The sequence below is a fragment of the Haemaphysalis longicornis genome, unplaced genomic scaffold, assembly GCF_048455015.1.
Source record: "Haemaphysalis longicornis isolate Haplotype H1 unplaced genomic scaffold, Haemaphysalis longicornis Haplotype H1 scaffold_5, whole genome shotgun sequence".
NCBI lineage: Eukaryota > Metazoa > Arthropoda > Arachnida > Ixodida > Ixodidae > Haemaphysalis > Haemaphysalis longicornis.
In genome coordinates, this window is record NW_027526385.1 from 100,265,198 (window position 1) to 100,281,929 (window position 16,732).

The window sequence follows — 16,732 nt, forward strand, 5'->3', positions numbered from 1 at the left end:
GCATGGTCATTACAGGAGTCACAATTAGGAGAGCAGTAAAGCATGTTTTTATCAAACGTCCTCCTTGTTTGGCGATGTGAATGTGGGTATGCCTTAGTCTGAGGTTAGTTAAACCATCGTGCAACGTCCACTAAAATGTGAAATTGCACCGTGGTGTCCCACCTGATGGCGCAAAAGCAGTGCAAATGCTTGTAGGCCTAACGCTACGCTTTGATCTCTGTCACTGCAAGAGTTTGATGTTGTCAATGCAAGAGTTTGGTGTTGCTTGACACATCGTAAGGCTCCCCGTTATTGCTACGTAACGTTAAGCCTAAATGTAGGTCAAACAAGGTATTTGGCCAAGGCTTTCAGTTGTAGTGATGTGGAGATGAAAAAGAAAAAGAAAAGAAAAGGGTGATGGTGATAATAAGAGAACCCACCCGGCAACGAGGGAATAACATTTGCGCATTCACTGCACCATAAGCAGTATTTTCCTCTTCTTTTTTTAGGAAAAACTGCTAGGAAGGGCCAAACCTCAAAAGAGCTGAGAAGCAAGATTAAACGCACATCTACAGCCCCAATAGTGAGATTCCCAACCTTGGCATTGCGTTACCGTGTACGAGTATAATATATCGTGCCTGCACTCAGGAACACAATCAACAGCACTGCGCAATACTAACAATCCCATTCGGAGGGTCTTACCAGTGTAGAGGACGCCGTCAGTGCTTCGGCACGGTGACGCAGACACCAGCTCTGGGATGGTGAAGGGGAGCTTCTTGATCGCATCCTCCCCACTGCCCTCACCGAAACCATAAATGTACAGGCTGCCATCCTTGGGGTCCGGCAAGAAGCTCGTTCTGCCGGGGGGGACAACGAAGGAGACGACGACAAAATAAGCGTGGGTGGTCGGAACAGCAGCCGCACTTTCAGCGCTTTTCACGCACTCTGAACGCGACTTGCCTTTTGGTTACGTCTGCCGGCACCTTCAGAACTGGCTCTGTAAGCAGAAGGAACGACGTGGAAACGGGTTAATACAAGTAACCTCGTATGTTTGAGAACCCTTGGAAAGAAGTCCACCACTATCAGAATGCATACAAAGTCACAACTTGCAGACAAAACGGGCCGTATGAAGCCAACTAATATGATAAGCTTTTGTAAGTTTTGGGCCTGACCTTCCTTTCTCGACCACCGTATGCTGCCAGACTTCTTCTCAATGGCGTGAAGTGTGCCATCCAGGGTAGAGACCAGCACCAACGGTTCAACGATTGCGAGATGCCGATCATCCTGGAAAAAGACAAGGACAACTATCTGTTAGCACTGTGATGTATTCCGTTGGCTACAAGAGGAAAGCTCGTTGCCTTGGAGCAAAGTTAATTATTTATGCTTAATCTTAGTACACTAAGGTGTTTTGGAACAAGGAGAGGCAACAACTTCCTTCAGACATGCTACTTTTTTCTTGAATTTCCCCCGATGGCCTCTCATATTTCTGACACACCTATACATGGGCCACAGAGCTTCCACCATTCACAAAATGAAATAAAAAGAAATTTAAGCTACTTATTGGCAAGATGCAGACGAAATCTGGTGCAAATCAATAAAAGGAGTATTGTTATTTCCTTGCTAGGTCAGTTCTAGAAAAATATGCCAGCTTACCAGGAGGTTCTGAAAGAAATTTGCAATTGGATACGACCAATACAGCAGCTTTTTTCAAGTTTTCGACAAACACTGGACATTAGGTTTAAACAAGTTCTGCCTTAATTATCCTCTTGCACTTGCACAGAAAAACTACGTCACTGTTTAATCCGTTTTCCTTAACACCTCGATCATTTGTTCAAAGTTTGGCATTAAACTGCAATCATTATTATCGGAGGGAAAAGAAACTATTTTTAATGAACCAAACGTACTTTGCCCTCACGGCTCCTTTCAAGAGGATCGAACCACATTCAACGGGTGCCCTCCTGCAGACCCCAGTGTGTGAGACTCAAGGATTTGTTGGCATGCAATCCTACACCAACATCTGTTACTCGTATCAGACAATGAACTTATGAACACTTACAGTGCCCATTTGTTACAGTGCCCATAAACAGGCATCACTGAGCTTTGGTGTACCTCCACCTCAAACATGGCAGCAAGGCCAACTGCCCTTGTAACACATGCACTTATGGTCCCACATTTTGAACACTAACTCGTTCCTATGTATGCGTGTCTACTGTCACATTTAGACCTCGGTAACTAAATAATTTTGCAATAAAAGGCAAATTTTGGTGGTGCAAAATCAAGCGTACTTCCACCGCGCCATTAAAAACATTTATCATTTGCAAAATGCTATTCCCATGCAGACGTTATCTGCTATTGAATTCTCCTATTTTTCAGCTTTCTCGGCTGACACCAATTTACCTCGACCACGCGGCTGATTGGCATGCCTTCTAAGCTCACAGCTAACCTCATCTATTCACGTCAAATAGTTCTTTGAAGACAAAGGAGCTTTTTCGTGCGCAAACTTTCTAATGTTTTTTTATGATGCAATAGCTAGGTTTAATTTTTGTTTTTTGCTGAGCAGCTCCAAGCAGCCCAAAACTGCTCCAGCCATTGATGTTCTATGGGCAAATAAAATACCCAGCAGCTCGGAGCTGTTCAGAACTGCTTTGAGAAGACAAAAAGAAGAAAAAAAAAGAGACCAGACCAGTTTCACATGTGGACAATGCCTCAATGCACCATGTCCCAAGACGTAAAACAGCGACAGCACAAACCTCATCCAAAACTGGCTGTGCACTCAGACTCTGCTTGAAAAGTTACTGCAAATGTAGTTCAGGCACTTTTTGTGAGGCAACAGTGACATCCCTGGCTCCAAGGAATTTGCCCTGTGGAGCAGTTGACACTCTCAGTGCCCATTCCAATCCCTTTAGTTGTGTCGGCAGCATGATTCAGTAAAACTCCATTACAGCCGTTATGCCTTAATTGGGGAGAAAGCCTTCCACAGCAAGGATTTTACTCCATTGCAAGATCCTTCAAAGCCCCGTATTCAACAACTCAACGCCGAAAGGTAGCACCACATGTCATATCAAAGCGCCCAAAGCAACCTCCGTGAACTCCCTGAAGGACCCTTTATCTGCCTACAGCACGTCATCTGCCATTTCTACTCAACCTTATCTTCAGCTTTGGGCCTCGCTTCAGCATCTGTGACCAAGCCTAAATAGATGCGCCTAACCAAAGGTCTACTTCGCAAAAAAAAAAAGAAAAACAAGTTTAATAAAAAGACAAAAAAATTGCTCGGCCAACATCATAAAAAAAAAAACACACACAACTTCAATTTGAGTGTTATAACGACTCTATTGTAGACACTTGGTTTGATGCATGCCTAGCTGCTCTGGTAAAGTTTCTAAACGCTTGCAAATCCACGCTATTTTCGTCTCTGTAAGTGCAGGTGTTACGGCTCGCCCAGACAACATCAAGTGAAGACAAAGAGCACTTGCCTGCCGAAGGCCCGTCAGGGTAATTTGCATGAGCATCTAACATCTGCGCGCCCATCTGTTTTGCCATCAACGCTTTTCACGATCAGAGTTTCCAGTCTGTTATTGCAATCAGACTTGGAGCCCCTCAGCTCTGGGAGGTCTGTGGTGCCTGTCAGACTTCGAATTCCGACGGTTCTACCCTTTTACGTCTTTCAGTTCAGCCGCTTAGGCCAAGCGTTGTTCCATTCCACTCATAGCTTCAGCAAAAAAGGCAGAGACAACGTGAGGTGATGAACAAGCGGGCTTCTTTGACGTACGGTTTACCGACTTCAAAGAACTACAGGAGGGAGAGATCAACTGTGACAAAGACGAAAGCAAACAGAAAAAGAAGAAAACTCAGACAGCCCAAAGGCACTCTGAAAAGGTACTTAGCCAAAACAACTCGATAGAACTAGGTATACATTATGAGGTTTGACGTGCCGACGCTACACAGGCGATGAGGTGCGCCGTAACGGAAGGCTGCGGATTAATTTCGACCACCTGGGGATCTTTTACGTATGTTTTCGCTTTTCGCCTCCATCGAAAAACGGCCAACGAAGCCAGCAATCAAACCCGCATCCCGTCCTTAAAACTAGGTACACAATGTCTAGCTAAATGAGTTCATATATACTAACAGTACATCAATTTTCATTCTAACCCTGTATAAGCACAAAGGTATACAACGAATAAGATAAATCCAGGCAGTTGTTTTTATGTTATGGCTGATTTTTGTTGTAGACAAGCTTGCTATAATGCACAATAAAGTCCCACTGCACCGACTACACAATGAAATGGCAGAGAAGCTTTGCAGAAAATAGTAGCACAAATTACCCGCTTACAAAAAGAAACTCCGCAATGACAGCTCACTGATATGAAATTAACTGTTTATCCAAATATGCTTATGAGATTTCACAATGTCACCTTAAAGCCTGTTAGCTAGAGTTGGGCGCTACCATTTCGTAACGGATTTTCGCAAATCAATCGTAGAAAGGTGATTGGTTTGCTGGAAATTTCCTGCATGTGTTCCCAGTTTTCTTTTTCTCTCTGTCTTTTTTTTTCCTGGCTTTATTCTGCAACACAGCTGCACACTAATAGCGAGAAATGAAGTGTTATTTAGTTAACCAAAATGAGAATGATCTCCAGGCTAAGCGCAGCATACCCCAAACTTTTTGTTTATTTGGACTGCTTAGATGTAAAAAAAAAACAATTAAAGCTGCTCCACTCAATGTGAAAGCTGTTGGAAGTGCAGAGCAGTGATTGCCATAATGGGCTGTATTGCCATTACCAACTTACTGCTACCACCCCATGCAATTCAAATTTCCCGCCTTCGCAGTGCTCGCGCGCCCCCTGCCTGAAACTGCCTGTTCTCTTTGTGCTTTTCTCTCCGCACGTGCCGGCATTGCACTGCCACATTTTTAGTTTAAAAAACAACCCAACGAGTGTCCTTAACTAAAGAAATGCGGGCGCTGCCGGTTAATTACGTATATTTTTCCTCAAATGTACCTATAGTTTTCTTTGCGCTAAACAATGGGAAGATGTATGACAAGCGCCAGCGTTTCACAAGTTTCGGACGCTTATGACTATATAAACCGCTTGGCTTTCGAAGCCTCTGGGGTACGCCACGAACAAGTGTTACTTGAATTGGATTTGATTGGATTGGCTACACTGGCCGAGGTTGACCAGTTTCGCGTAGCTCCTAGAGAGCCGTGCTGCACAAGCGCGAGGATTGCACTGGATTGGATTGGATTTGGTTGGCTTAGATTTGGATTGCATTGGATGATAAGCAGCAGTAAGCGTGATAATCAGCTAATCCTAGACAATCAGGAAAGCTAAGAATAACCAGCTGAACCCTAGCTCACACTACGTATATCCTGGCATAGCCACCTGGCTTTCGAAGCCTCTGGGTTACGCCGTGGTGAAGGGACCTGACAGGCTACACCGTAACGCCGTGGCGATACGCTTGTTTCCAGCGAGTGAGCTAGGACGACAAGGCGAGCGCCTAAAGTGCTCTGCACTTAAAGGGGGCACTTGACGGCTCGCTGTACGCCAACAAATGCTCGTACCTGTACAACATGTGTGGTATGTTTAATGCTGCATCTATAAGTGACATAATTCAACCATTACGGCTCATCCAAGTAATCAAAATCAAACTCCAAAACCCCAAAGTTACTTGCACGAGCCATATCCGGCTCAGTTACGCATAATAAAAAGTACTCTATCTATTACGGCTCTGGGCAGACATATTTAAAAAAATGTAAATGGGTTACGACAGTGCAGCTTTTGCCGACGTATAAATTTCTCTATGCTGCTTGTGCGTTTGCAAAGCCTAAGCAGGTTTTTTATTTTTTTTTTTTTTTCAGTGAAAATGCAAATACCGGCACCTGGCTAGGAACGTATCCAGCACTATTTGCGGTATATGCATCTTCCTTTCGGCTGTATTCAGCCCGTACAAGATATGCACCTAAGAGGTGAAAACCTAACGTCTCGCAGACCAGCTCGAAAGAGGACATGCATCTAAACCACAGGAAGAAGGATCACAGATGCAGCAATTAGGGATAAGAAGCAAGCCTCATGGAAGGCAGAACGAAACATGCAGAAGACACCTCAGCTCACATTAGGATGGGAAGCAGGCAGACTTGGCAGTAATGAAATTACAGTAATTAAATTACTTTTTGCTGTAATGAGTAATGTAATGAATTACTTCGGGTAATTAATTTCATGGAAATTACTCATTACTTACCCAATTACTTTTGACTACGATATGGCCTGTCCGCTTCTCTTCCGACATAAAAAGTTGACCAAGTAAAGCTCGAATGCCCAGAGAGTCTCTGGGCATTGGAACTGATTGATTGTAGAGTTTAACGCGCCGACGCAACGCAGGTGATGAGGCGCGCCGTAGTGGAGGGCTCCGGATTAATTTTGACCACCTGGGGATCTTTAACGTGCGCCGAAATCTCGTACACACAGGCGTTTTTGCTTTTCGCCTCCATCAGAAAAGCGGCCGCCGCGGCCGGGAATCGCACCCGCGACCTTGTGCTCAACAGCGCAACGCCCAGGCCACTGAGCCACCGCGGCGGGTTGGGCATTGGAACTAAGATATCTAACATATCAATGCATAGCGCTGTAAATAAACTGTACACAAGTTTTCGTATAAACAAATATTTTTGGGATCGCAGTGTATATGTGTATGAGTGTAATTAAAGTGTATATGAGTTGGTAGTGTATGAGTGATGAATTTTAGTTAAAGTAATTTCAAAGTAATTTCATTACTTTTCAAAAGTAATAGTAATGTAATCTCATTACTTTTGGCCACCTGTAATTTCTAATGTAACTTAACTACATTTTAGAAAATTCTAGGAAAGCAATTAGAAAGGAAATGAATTACTTTTTAGTAATTTTGCCATCAGGGGCACAGAAAACCGGTGGTCTGCATGTGTATCTGAATGGCAAGGGTAGCATCCCGGTCCTAGACACAAGGACAAGCAGTTTATTGGGAGGCAAGACGAATACAGCAGGTTCCCAAACCATGCAGACTGACCGCAGTCACTGCTGCCACGCACAACTGCGACCCACACTGGTATATCCAGCAAACTTAATTCCCTGATTGGTACGAACCGAAATTCTGACGACAGGATGAAAGGTGTTTCCGAATGCAACAGGGTTTTTTGGCATGCTGCAACACCGCTTGGCGCAGCGGACAACACCAAGTGTGGAAGTGCTGGACACAAAGCATTTACAGCTGTCTTCCTTATATGGGATCCCTCTACTGGACTGCCTCTTTTCCCAAAGTTGCCTGCAGTTAGAAGCCACAGAGGAGGAGACAAGGTGATCCTCGTTCGCCTCTGCCTTCATTCCACAGTCTACCTTTCCCACAACAGCTCTTGGATAAATCCTATCACAACCGTAACAGCTTTGGTAGTGCCGAAAAACACAGCGATTTTTTTCTCTCGTGTGTATCAATGTAATTTTAAACACAGTTGAACCTCGTGATAACGAACCCTGATATAGCGAATTATCGGCTATAGCGATCTAAATTTGAACTGTGGTTTGTCACGCTTCATTTCAATGTTATAACGGAAGTGAAGCTGTGAGAGCTGCACGCACTATCGGATATAACGAAGAAATATTTGATCAGTAGGCTGAGAAGCTGCTCGGAAAAACTCTTGGCACCCGAAGCTGCAGAAGTAGAAAAGGCCCCTTTGTTCGTAGACACTGCAGAAAACTTCATTCCGCTCAGTGCTGTGAATAGCCACCAGACAAAGATCACATACTTCCTCGAAAAACTTGGAACGCAGGCCTGTTTTGTCAAATGAACTTTGTTCTGCTGTAATTTCACGTTTCATGTTCTGGATCATTGAGCTGGAGATGTCACAACGAGAAAGATAAGGGTTACCTTGTTTACACTAGTTTCAGATTAAAATAATGCCTTTATGTATCAAGGATTTTTGCAGGATCCAGATTACCGATTGGTTTGAACCAATTTTCAGCTCTACTGTTACAATGAATATCGGATATAACGAACTAAATTATTACTGTCCCGATACTAACTCCAGATGCTTCGTGTTCACGCAATCAAATCAGCCGTACAAATATCACGCAATCTTTGGTTGGCTGGGGCGTGCCGCTTGTCCCATTGTGGCTAGCATCACCAACCTCACCCTGGATCTGTTGCGGTGAGAAACATGTGCGCACCACCCAAAAGCATCAACTTGGAAAATTTCTGGAGAAAAGATTTCATTTCTTAACAACTGCACATCTTGAAACAAAAACCGAACCGTGCTACAATGGCATAAAAAAAATAGATGGTTGAACTTTAAAATATGGATGACTTGGTTTTCAGATTAACGTTTGAACTTTTAAATACAGATGGCTCGGTTTTCAGATTAAGACAGAATGTTGCAATAAACCTGATACTCGAAATTGACTGTTTCTGGATGTCTTGTTCTTCTAATCACTAGATTGCATTATCTTCCCGCTTTATTAAATGTTGAGCATCTAAGTAACTCGGCAGGGAACGAGTCTGGATGCGATAAATTAAACATAAACAAGCAAATTGAGCACGCAGCATCGCAACACCTCCACAATGCGTTTTAAACACTCTCCTGCGAGAACACTTCTCTTGCTGTGTTCTAACTTCACTTGATGATAATGCTCAATTGATTTTTAGCACACCAAAAGACTTCTTTCCGTTAAAAACCTCACTCAATCGCAAGCGTTGAAAAATTTTAACAGCGTGTTCCCATCGAACTGCTCTTCAAAACAAGGCTATAAATCCGACCGGTGTGCGAACCAGCCAGAAAATTCGACAAAAAGTTTATTTTAACACTCTTTTAATGGCAGCTACAAAGGCTTGTGCGGACGATTATGGGCCTTTTGATAGCTCCAAAAGCGTAGCGCCCTCATTGCAAAGTCGTTCAACCCTACCCATTTCACCGCAAAATGAAAGTCGAGAGCTTCGACAGCGAATGTTCCCTATCACGAGCTGTTTCAAGCGCGGCCTGTCTCCAGTGAATCAAATACGACGCAGGGAGGAAAAGATAGCCAAGATGATACACGACGAGATGTCGGGCTTTTGCAATCGCAGAGAGATAGAACGCGCTTCGTTAAGGCAGTGAGCACCCACCGCGAGCACAGCTGCGTTTTCGAGAGCGTGAAAAAAGTACAACGGCGTCATTTAAGAGGCGGCCGTGATGTTAGTTTTTATTCGTCTAGGATAGATCGACACATGCGTGGCAGGTATAATAGCGCACGCGTTTCAAGGCAACCGGTAAAGACGGCGATTTTTCAAAAGAAAACGTCTGCGCGTTATTTCTCACAGGTCGCGTGCCCTTTTTCTAGAGTTCGCGGAAAAGTCGCGTCAACGCGCAAAAACTATTCCAATCAAGATGCAACATCGTGCGAAGTGAAACACCTGCCCAGAAAATCGTCGCGCTTGAGCGCCGCGAACGGTTTGTGTTTCGCCTCGGAAACATTGCGTAAGACAACAGAAAGCACGTCGTTTCTCGAGCCGACTGGCTTCGCGATCGATGCAGTCGGCACGGTTGCAACGCAACAGCGCGTCGTACTTGACGAGAATAAGCAATCGAAATGGCCTGTGGAATGATTGCCGTTACCTTGGCCGATTCTTCAGCGGCGTCGGCGGGAGACCATGTTTCCGAGTTGGGATTGGCGTGCACCACGCAGAAGACCGAGGGCAGCAGGAGCACGGTGACCACGAACGAAGACAGCTGTAGAAAGTGTGGGGTAGCGACGTCCACGGAACGCATGGTTTGCGGTCGCATGTCTGCAAACGCGGGACCATGCTCCCATAGTAGCGTTGTCCCCAGAGATCAACTGCGCGAAACGACGAACGGGCACAAGATTAATCCTTCCGTGTCGCTGCCGTTATTATGCCTTGTTTCCGTAGGGTTTCCTTCACGCCGTGAGTGAACGACGCGCACGAACGGTCACCACAAACACAACACCAACACGCACATACGCCAGCGAAAATTGCAGGCCCAGGCGGTGTGTTCCGTTCGACACGCCGATGCGCCCGCAAAAGCGGACTTGAGCGTCTATGACGTCACAAAATTGTTTGCTGACACTCACCTTTTAAACGCTATTCGCAAAACCGAAGCCGCTTTGAGCCAGTTCTAGAAGTCTCGAGAATCCGCGAGAATCCACACAAATAAGGGTAGAGAAAAATTTTTTTTTATCAAAAAACACTACCAGTTTAATTTTTTGCACAAAAAATTTTACTGTTTTATATTTCGTTTTAATAATGCACAATATATGATTGCATTTGCGAGCATCTCTATGTTGCGAGCATACAAAAATGGGACGATAAGTAGCGCCACATTTTATTTGAATAATGGATTGCTCGACTTGTGCGCTTCTCGCAATCCAGTACCGCTCTTGGTTCCGCTTTCGCGAGGAATAACATTTTCATGGACGCGCCGAAGGCTGCTCGGTGCCGACGTCTCGCTATCTCCGTCGCGATAACGCCGCACCCTGCCTTTAGACGGTAAAGTGAGCAGCCTAATCTCCGAAAGAGATCTCCGCGATAAAGAACCTGCAGCCGCTGTCATCGTCGACGCCGGTACTCGCTCGAATCGCCTCTGGGAAAAGCACACGGTCATCAGCTGAGATGCGCTGATCATCGAGTACTACCGAAGCACTCGACTGGCAGCCGCTTCGGCGCTGGCGTTGCTGTAGAGGTAGTCATTGTGCCGCGATCTTTCCGGCTCCTGTCGCTCCGTGCACCGGCCTTCGCGAAAGCACCGAACTGTCTCCCAAGTCTGTTCGAGCACGGCGGCGGGCCATGCCAGGAGCGACGCCTGGCAAACCGCACCTGTTGATCGTCGAATGTGTGTTCCGACTGGTTGTGCTGGGGTCGCCGGCGACGCTGGCGGCATGACGCCCCGCTGACGCGACCTGTCACAACGCAGACGTGCTGAAAGGTGAGGCGAATCGGCGCATCGCAAACTCCGCGGTTTAAACCCCACCAATACGGCCGAGGCGCACGCCGGCAGCTGGCCGAACAGTTGTTTCCCAAATGCACCGCGTGTTCGTTACCCTGCGTCGTTTGTCGACAGTTTGTCAGTTCGCGCTTCTTTTAATTCGCAATACGCCGCAGAGTTTCCGTCTGATATCGAGCTCGTGTTCGGTACCCGCCTGCCTGCGCACATATGATAATTATTTTGTTTGTTGGCTTTTGCTCGCCGCGCGCTGTTTTCGTTGCTTTTTCGAGCGATTTCACGGCTGGGCGAACGCGCTGCATGGGCTGGACAAACGCGATTGGCAGGTCGTTGCGTCCGATATGAATCATCCGCGGCGCAGACGGAAGAAATCGCCGGCCAGGTGCTATGACAACTAGTAGCCCGCATGTGACCAGGAAAATGAATGGCGCGGGTTGCGTCCGGCTGGTCTCGAGAAGAGGGCATGTGAACAATTGAGCGCCGTGGTAACGGGCCTCGAACTGCCGCTTCATTTTGTCTGGCTTCCGCGGGTTCTTTCAAAACTTGGATGTGGTGCCAACTGGCTGAAACAAGCTTCTTCCGTGTGGCGGTGAAAGTGGTGCGTTTTTGAATGATTTGCAATTGCATGCCTGTTTCGTTGTGGTCCAGTTCATCTCCTAGTGCCGGCAACACGGCGTCGGAATTTAGTGTTCATGTAGGGGACGTTAGCAATTTCGGTTTTAAGGCCATATGCATTGAAATAGTTCCGGGTATTACCGTTTACGGTTTTATGAGTAGCTGAGGATATAAAGGCATTTATCGGCCTCCCCCAGCCCCTTTTTTAGTTTAACAGACTGTTTTGGGGTGCCCAAAAGTCTCTCATTATTGCAGTGTAATTGCACATAGGTGGCACCGGGACTAGGCTTCTTTACTCAATGCTGTTGCAGCGTGTAGCACAGCTACTAGAATTAATTCACTACGGGAAGGCTGATAATTTGCAGAAGGTTTGGGCCATATTTGCTGACTACAAATGTTGCAGCCTGTAACTCAAGCCAACGTTTTGAGATTAGCTCATCTAAAAACATTGACTTAAGCTTCATCTTGGTACTGCTGCGCATTTAAGGAATGTAGACATCTTAGCAGCACCTTATATCGGCACAATATCTCGGCCACAGTAATAGCCTCCGGTGTTTGCCACTGTTGTGGCCTCTTGCCAAAGTTTTTCTCCAAACTCTGACGTGGTGTGGAATTCTGAACTGTGTACATTACAAAAGCGTCCTCTTTGATTGTTGGATGCTATTGTATGGCTATATAAAACTTATGCAGGAAGTGTTGAAGCCATAATGCTGCTCCTGTTACAACTGTTAAAAATGGTTCTTTGACAGCTTCACGACACAAAATCCGCCCCTAATCTGACGTATTCAGGCCGAACTTGTTGTTGAAAACGTATTTTTTGTTAACGTGTCGCACCCTACTTCAGTATCGTAATTTTATTTTTCGTACGTTCGATTTTGACGGGTTCAACCCAACCAAAGATGCACACCTGCTCATTATAAAATTTTAATCAGTAGCAGTTGCAGCAATGCTATGTGCTGTCAAAAGAAATTATTTCTAAAAAGTGAGCAGAATATGGTGACACCGACATGAAAAATTTGGTGCGATAGTACTGTGAGTGAAAGTATCATCATCACTGTTCCCCTGGGTCTCAGTTATTCGTTATTAACAAGTGCACCGGTAGGGACTCCGCTCATTCAACAATCAAGTTAAACAATTGGATAGCGGCAATAGCGAAATACACTGCCATTATAAAATAGCCTATTAGGTCACGCAGGTCCCCAGGTAGCGTTAAAGTGGCCATGAAGACAGCATGCAAGTTTTGTTCGTCAAAAAGACTGCTTTGTCTCGATTACAGTGATACCAATTTTATCCCAAAGTTCCAACAAATAATCTCGATATTAACGGAAACATCTGAAGCAATGGCAAACCCCCGGCCCCTTTTGAGCAATTTCTCTGATGTCACAGAATCTTGTTTTTACAATTGGAAGTCGCCAACTGAAGCCGCCGCCAATAAACATCAGTGGGAGGTTGTAGTGGGGCTATCTATTTCTAGCTAGAAATAGATTTTCTAGCTAGAAATTCAGTTTCTAGTTCTTTTTTGGCTGGATTGATATTTACTTCCAGTTAGCATTTCTCAATACAGCTAGAAGAAAGAAAAAAAAAACCCACAGGCTGGAAATAATCGTCTCTAGCTTCAGTTTCTAGTTCTTTTTTGGCTGGATTGATATTTACTTCCAGTTAGCATTTCTCAATACAGCTAGAAGAAAGAAATAAAAACCCACAGGCTGGAAATAATCGTCTCTAGCAAGACTAAGAATTTTTCGATTCCAGCTATAATCTAATAATCTAGTCGGAAATGAAGCCGGAAATCATGATTTCTTGCTAGAAATGCTCGTTCCATTTTCACAGCTGTCGTGTATAACAAACACACTGACAACTGTGTTCTTAGTGTTGGCTCATATTATGTCACTCCTACCCTTATTACATTGTTGTAGCACGAAATTTGAACATTCTTCGATATTTCTTGCATCCTTTTTTGTTTTGTTTAGTCTTTTGGGGCGGGGGTGGAGCTGAGTGAATTATTTAAGGTTAGTTTTTTCAAACCTAACAAGGTTTTATTTTGTCTTCATGGCCCCTTTAATTGCCTCTGATTGTTGCCCTTTTTATTAGAATATGTGTGTTGCAAGTCACGCAGCGGCTGTAAAACTGCCTCCCCTAGTGTACCCTTGTGTTCCAGCTTCTTTTGAAAAGGTGAACAATGTAACTCGATCGGTCTATTCAGCTATGCACAGTCAACAGGATGAATCGCATCTGGAACAGCGTGCAGTCATGTCCTTGTAGTTACATCATCTGTTGCTTTCCGACACCCTTTAGAAGTTGCAGGCTTACTTGCGATGGTGACGTATCGATTGGGGTGCCCAAAAAATTGACACTAACCCTGGGACGTTGAAGAGAGCACTGTTGTTGTCTGACTGTTTGTTGATGTCGGGCATCAAGACACACCAGCAAGTCTATTGGGCGGTACTTAACAAATTGTGGACCCGTTTTGGCCGGTAGGAACCACCTGTCTGGGAACTATGAACGGTCAGTGTTAACACCATGACATTAAGAACATTAAGATTTTGTAGGCTCGAGACGGCGTGAAACAAAGTTGGGAACCAACGTGACGTCGCTGGGCTAATTCATGAAACAACCACAAATAATGCGTAGTGCGTTTATCTTCCTCCAAGCTACACTTTTAATAATGGCTCCAGATTTCGACTGAATAGTTCATTCAGGGGTTTTACGCATCAAACTATGCACTGTGGCTACAGACAATGTACAAAAATTGGTGCACAAGAAAAAAAAAATTGGCAAAGCTTGCATTAAGTCAAACAAGTCTTTAACAAAAGAGAAGCTGGAGGATTGCTTTCGATTTAAGCACTGAAGGACACACCACCACACATTGCATTAGGTTTGAAACCTTTTATTTACATGTCCAGTCGTCACTTTTCACTGTGGTGTAGTAGTCATCGTCATATCCATCTACCTATGTCGCCGTCTACCTCGTGCATGACTGGCGAGCCCAGATCGCTTTGTCCGCAGGCTTTCACATTTCTCCCAAAGTGGAATAAGTCAGCACGCACTAGAACCGGCGGAAACCGGCTTTGCGAACTGGGCGTCTGTAGCGGGAGCTGTCTTGTACTCCCCACTTGAGGCGCGGACGCGTATGAACTGTTTTCTTGGTATTTTGTTGCGAGCTCCACGCGCAAGCCTGGACGACGCCGGGCGCTTCTCGCAAAACGCGTGCTCACATGCACGATAAACGGTGGGAGTAATTATGTCATTAATATTTCTGATGATATCGCACACATTAGGGCCAGCAACAAACCCGCCGCGGTGGCTCAGTGGCTAAGGCGTTGCGCTGCTGAGCACGAGGTCGCGGGTTCGATTCCCGGCCGCGGCGGCCGCTTTTCTGATGGAGGCGAAAAGCAAAAACGCCCGTGTGGACGAGATTTCGGCGCACGTAAAAGATCCCCAGGTGGTCAAAATTAATCCGGAGCACTCCACTACGGCACGCCTCATCGCCTGCGTTGCGTCGGCGCGTTAAACCCTACAATCATCATCAGGGCCAGCAACAACAGCTCCGCTGTTAACTAAAAAACCCGAGGTTGTCTCTAAGTTGACCCGAGTTCCCCACTACGGTGCACTTAATTGCTTGGATATCTTTTGCTGCGTGGGAATTTATTTATTTTACCAAGTTACCAAGCTTGGGTTTCCTAAATGTTCAAACGGGTTGGTAGCTTGTACAGTACTGAAACATCGGGATAGGATTTACAAAAGACTCTGAAACAAGACAGCCACGAGCGGTATTAATCCAAGATCTGTTGGTGTGTCCTTGGGAATGCATTAGCATCGCATTCTTCTGCCTTGATGAATCCGAGGATCGGCCAGATGTATGCACTTCACTCTGCGCTTCTCACTTGCCATTTGTGAGCGGCGCCGTGCCAGCCGTGCCTTGCATCCGTCCCGTTTCAGTGGTCACGTTTGCTCGCTCAGCGGCATCACTGCCCACCTGTCGCTCCTTTTGTTGTTTGGCAGTGCCGACATTGTGCTGCCACCTTTCCCCATCCGTCTTTTTTCGCCACCTACTGTGCCCTGCACTCTCTTCACACTCCATTTTGCACTATACATCAACGCGTACTAGTGAGGACTAGAAACATTCGAATCATCATTTATTGTACCCTGCCCAAGTGCCCTAACAACTGGGCCGGCAGCACTGCTGATGCCGCCTCGTCTTCAAGTTGGCTTGTCTTGGCTCTCTGCACACGGCTGATTGGTGGTCACCTGGCTGTCACTAGCTTTTGCATCATTTGTGCTGTCATTCCCTCCTCTTCTGCTTGGCCTGTAGAACCATGGCGGCCACTTTGCTGACATGACCTGTCTTTATACTGCTTTGCGGTAACACTCGCACACCTGTCCCCCCCACCGATCTCGTAATTCCGTATGCTTGGACTACCTTGCAGATTTCGATTTGGTTGTTTTCGGAAATTGGTAGCTTAAATGGTCATTACTGCCTCGTTGAGTGATGATTTGTGTTATCTTATACCTCACCAGTGAAAAGGATTAAGTTTTGGTAGCGAAGGAGGGGGGGGGGGGGTGGGGGGAATTGGAACGATGCAGTGTGGACGCAGTTGAAACAGGGGCCTTTGTCCTGCAAGTCAACATTGCAGGGAGATGATGATGAATTTAGCTAACACAAAGTAGCTTGCAGTTAATCTTGTGTCCTTCGTAACGTGTGTATTGAACTCCTTGTACAATTTCATCAAAGGACAAAACATAATCGAGTGCTCAGGCTTGATAGGCAACATTGTAGTCCACATTTAGATGTACGCTCGTGTGAGATGTGTTTTGATGACAGCTTTGGCTTGCCCGGTGAATTTTTCGGCCACAGTCTTGCCACTGTCTAGGCAGTCGTTCTCCCGAATCAGCTTGGGCATTTCATCAGTGCTTTGAAAGGTGTTGATAAGAGGAGTCCTTTCGAAGCACTGTACTCATTCTCGGAGCTTCTGTCGGCACACCTTTTACCGAGCAACCCAGTTCGACATCATAGCGTGCGAAAGGGGCACTTGTCACATTGTATCTGTGCGAAATCATTGAAGTCGGTGGGCTGTTTCAGAGCGCACCGTGTTTGACGTCCCGTTATCTCGACGTGTGCGATATCTCCTCTTCACAATGGGGCAAGGTGCTATCGCTTGAACCGGTGTTTGAGCCCATTGTGTGCGAAAT

The 16,732-nt window shown here is 45.7% G+C and overlaps 2 protein-coding genes across 3 annotated transcripts in view; one reads left to right on the forward strand and one right to left on the reverse strand.

Annotated features, from left to right (window-relative positions):
• LOC144138625 (serine/threonine-protein kinase/endoribonuclease IRE1-like) overlaps window positions 1-10,002 on the reverse strand; it is a 59,021-nt gene extending 49,019 nt beyond the window's left edge. Inside the window, 4 exon segments of the mRNA XM_077671009.1 lie at window positions 682-836; window positions 940-976; window positions 1,152-1,263; window positions 9,584-10,002. Coding sequence (XP_077527135.1) covers window positions 682-836; window positions 940-976; window positions 1,152-1,263; window positions 9,584-9,751 — 472 coding nt within the window. The 5' untranslated portion in view covers window positions 9,752-10,002.
• A 393-nt stretch (window positions 10,003-10,395) lies between these two features.
• LOC144138626 (testis-expressed protein 2) overlaps window positions 10,396-16,732 on the forward strand; it is a 49,686-nt gene continuing 43,349 nt past the window's right edge. Inside the window, exon 1 of one of the 2 annotated variants that reach the window (XM_077671011.1) lies at window positions 10,396-10,909. The gene's annotated coding sequence lies outside the window, so the exon portion shown is untranslated. Of the gene's footprint in view, window positions 10,910-11,074; window positions 11,526-16,732 lie in introns of those variants that run through there. The other variant, XM_077671012.1, reaches the window with a different exon arrangement.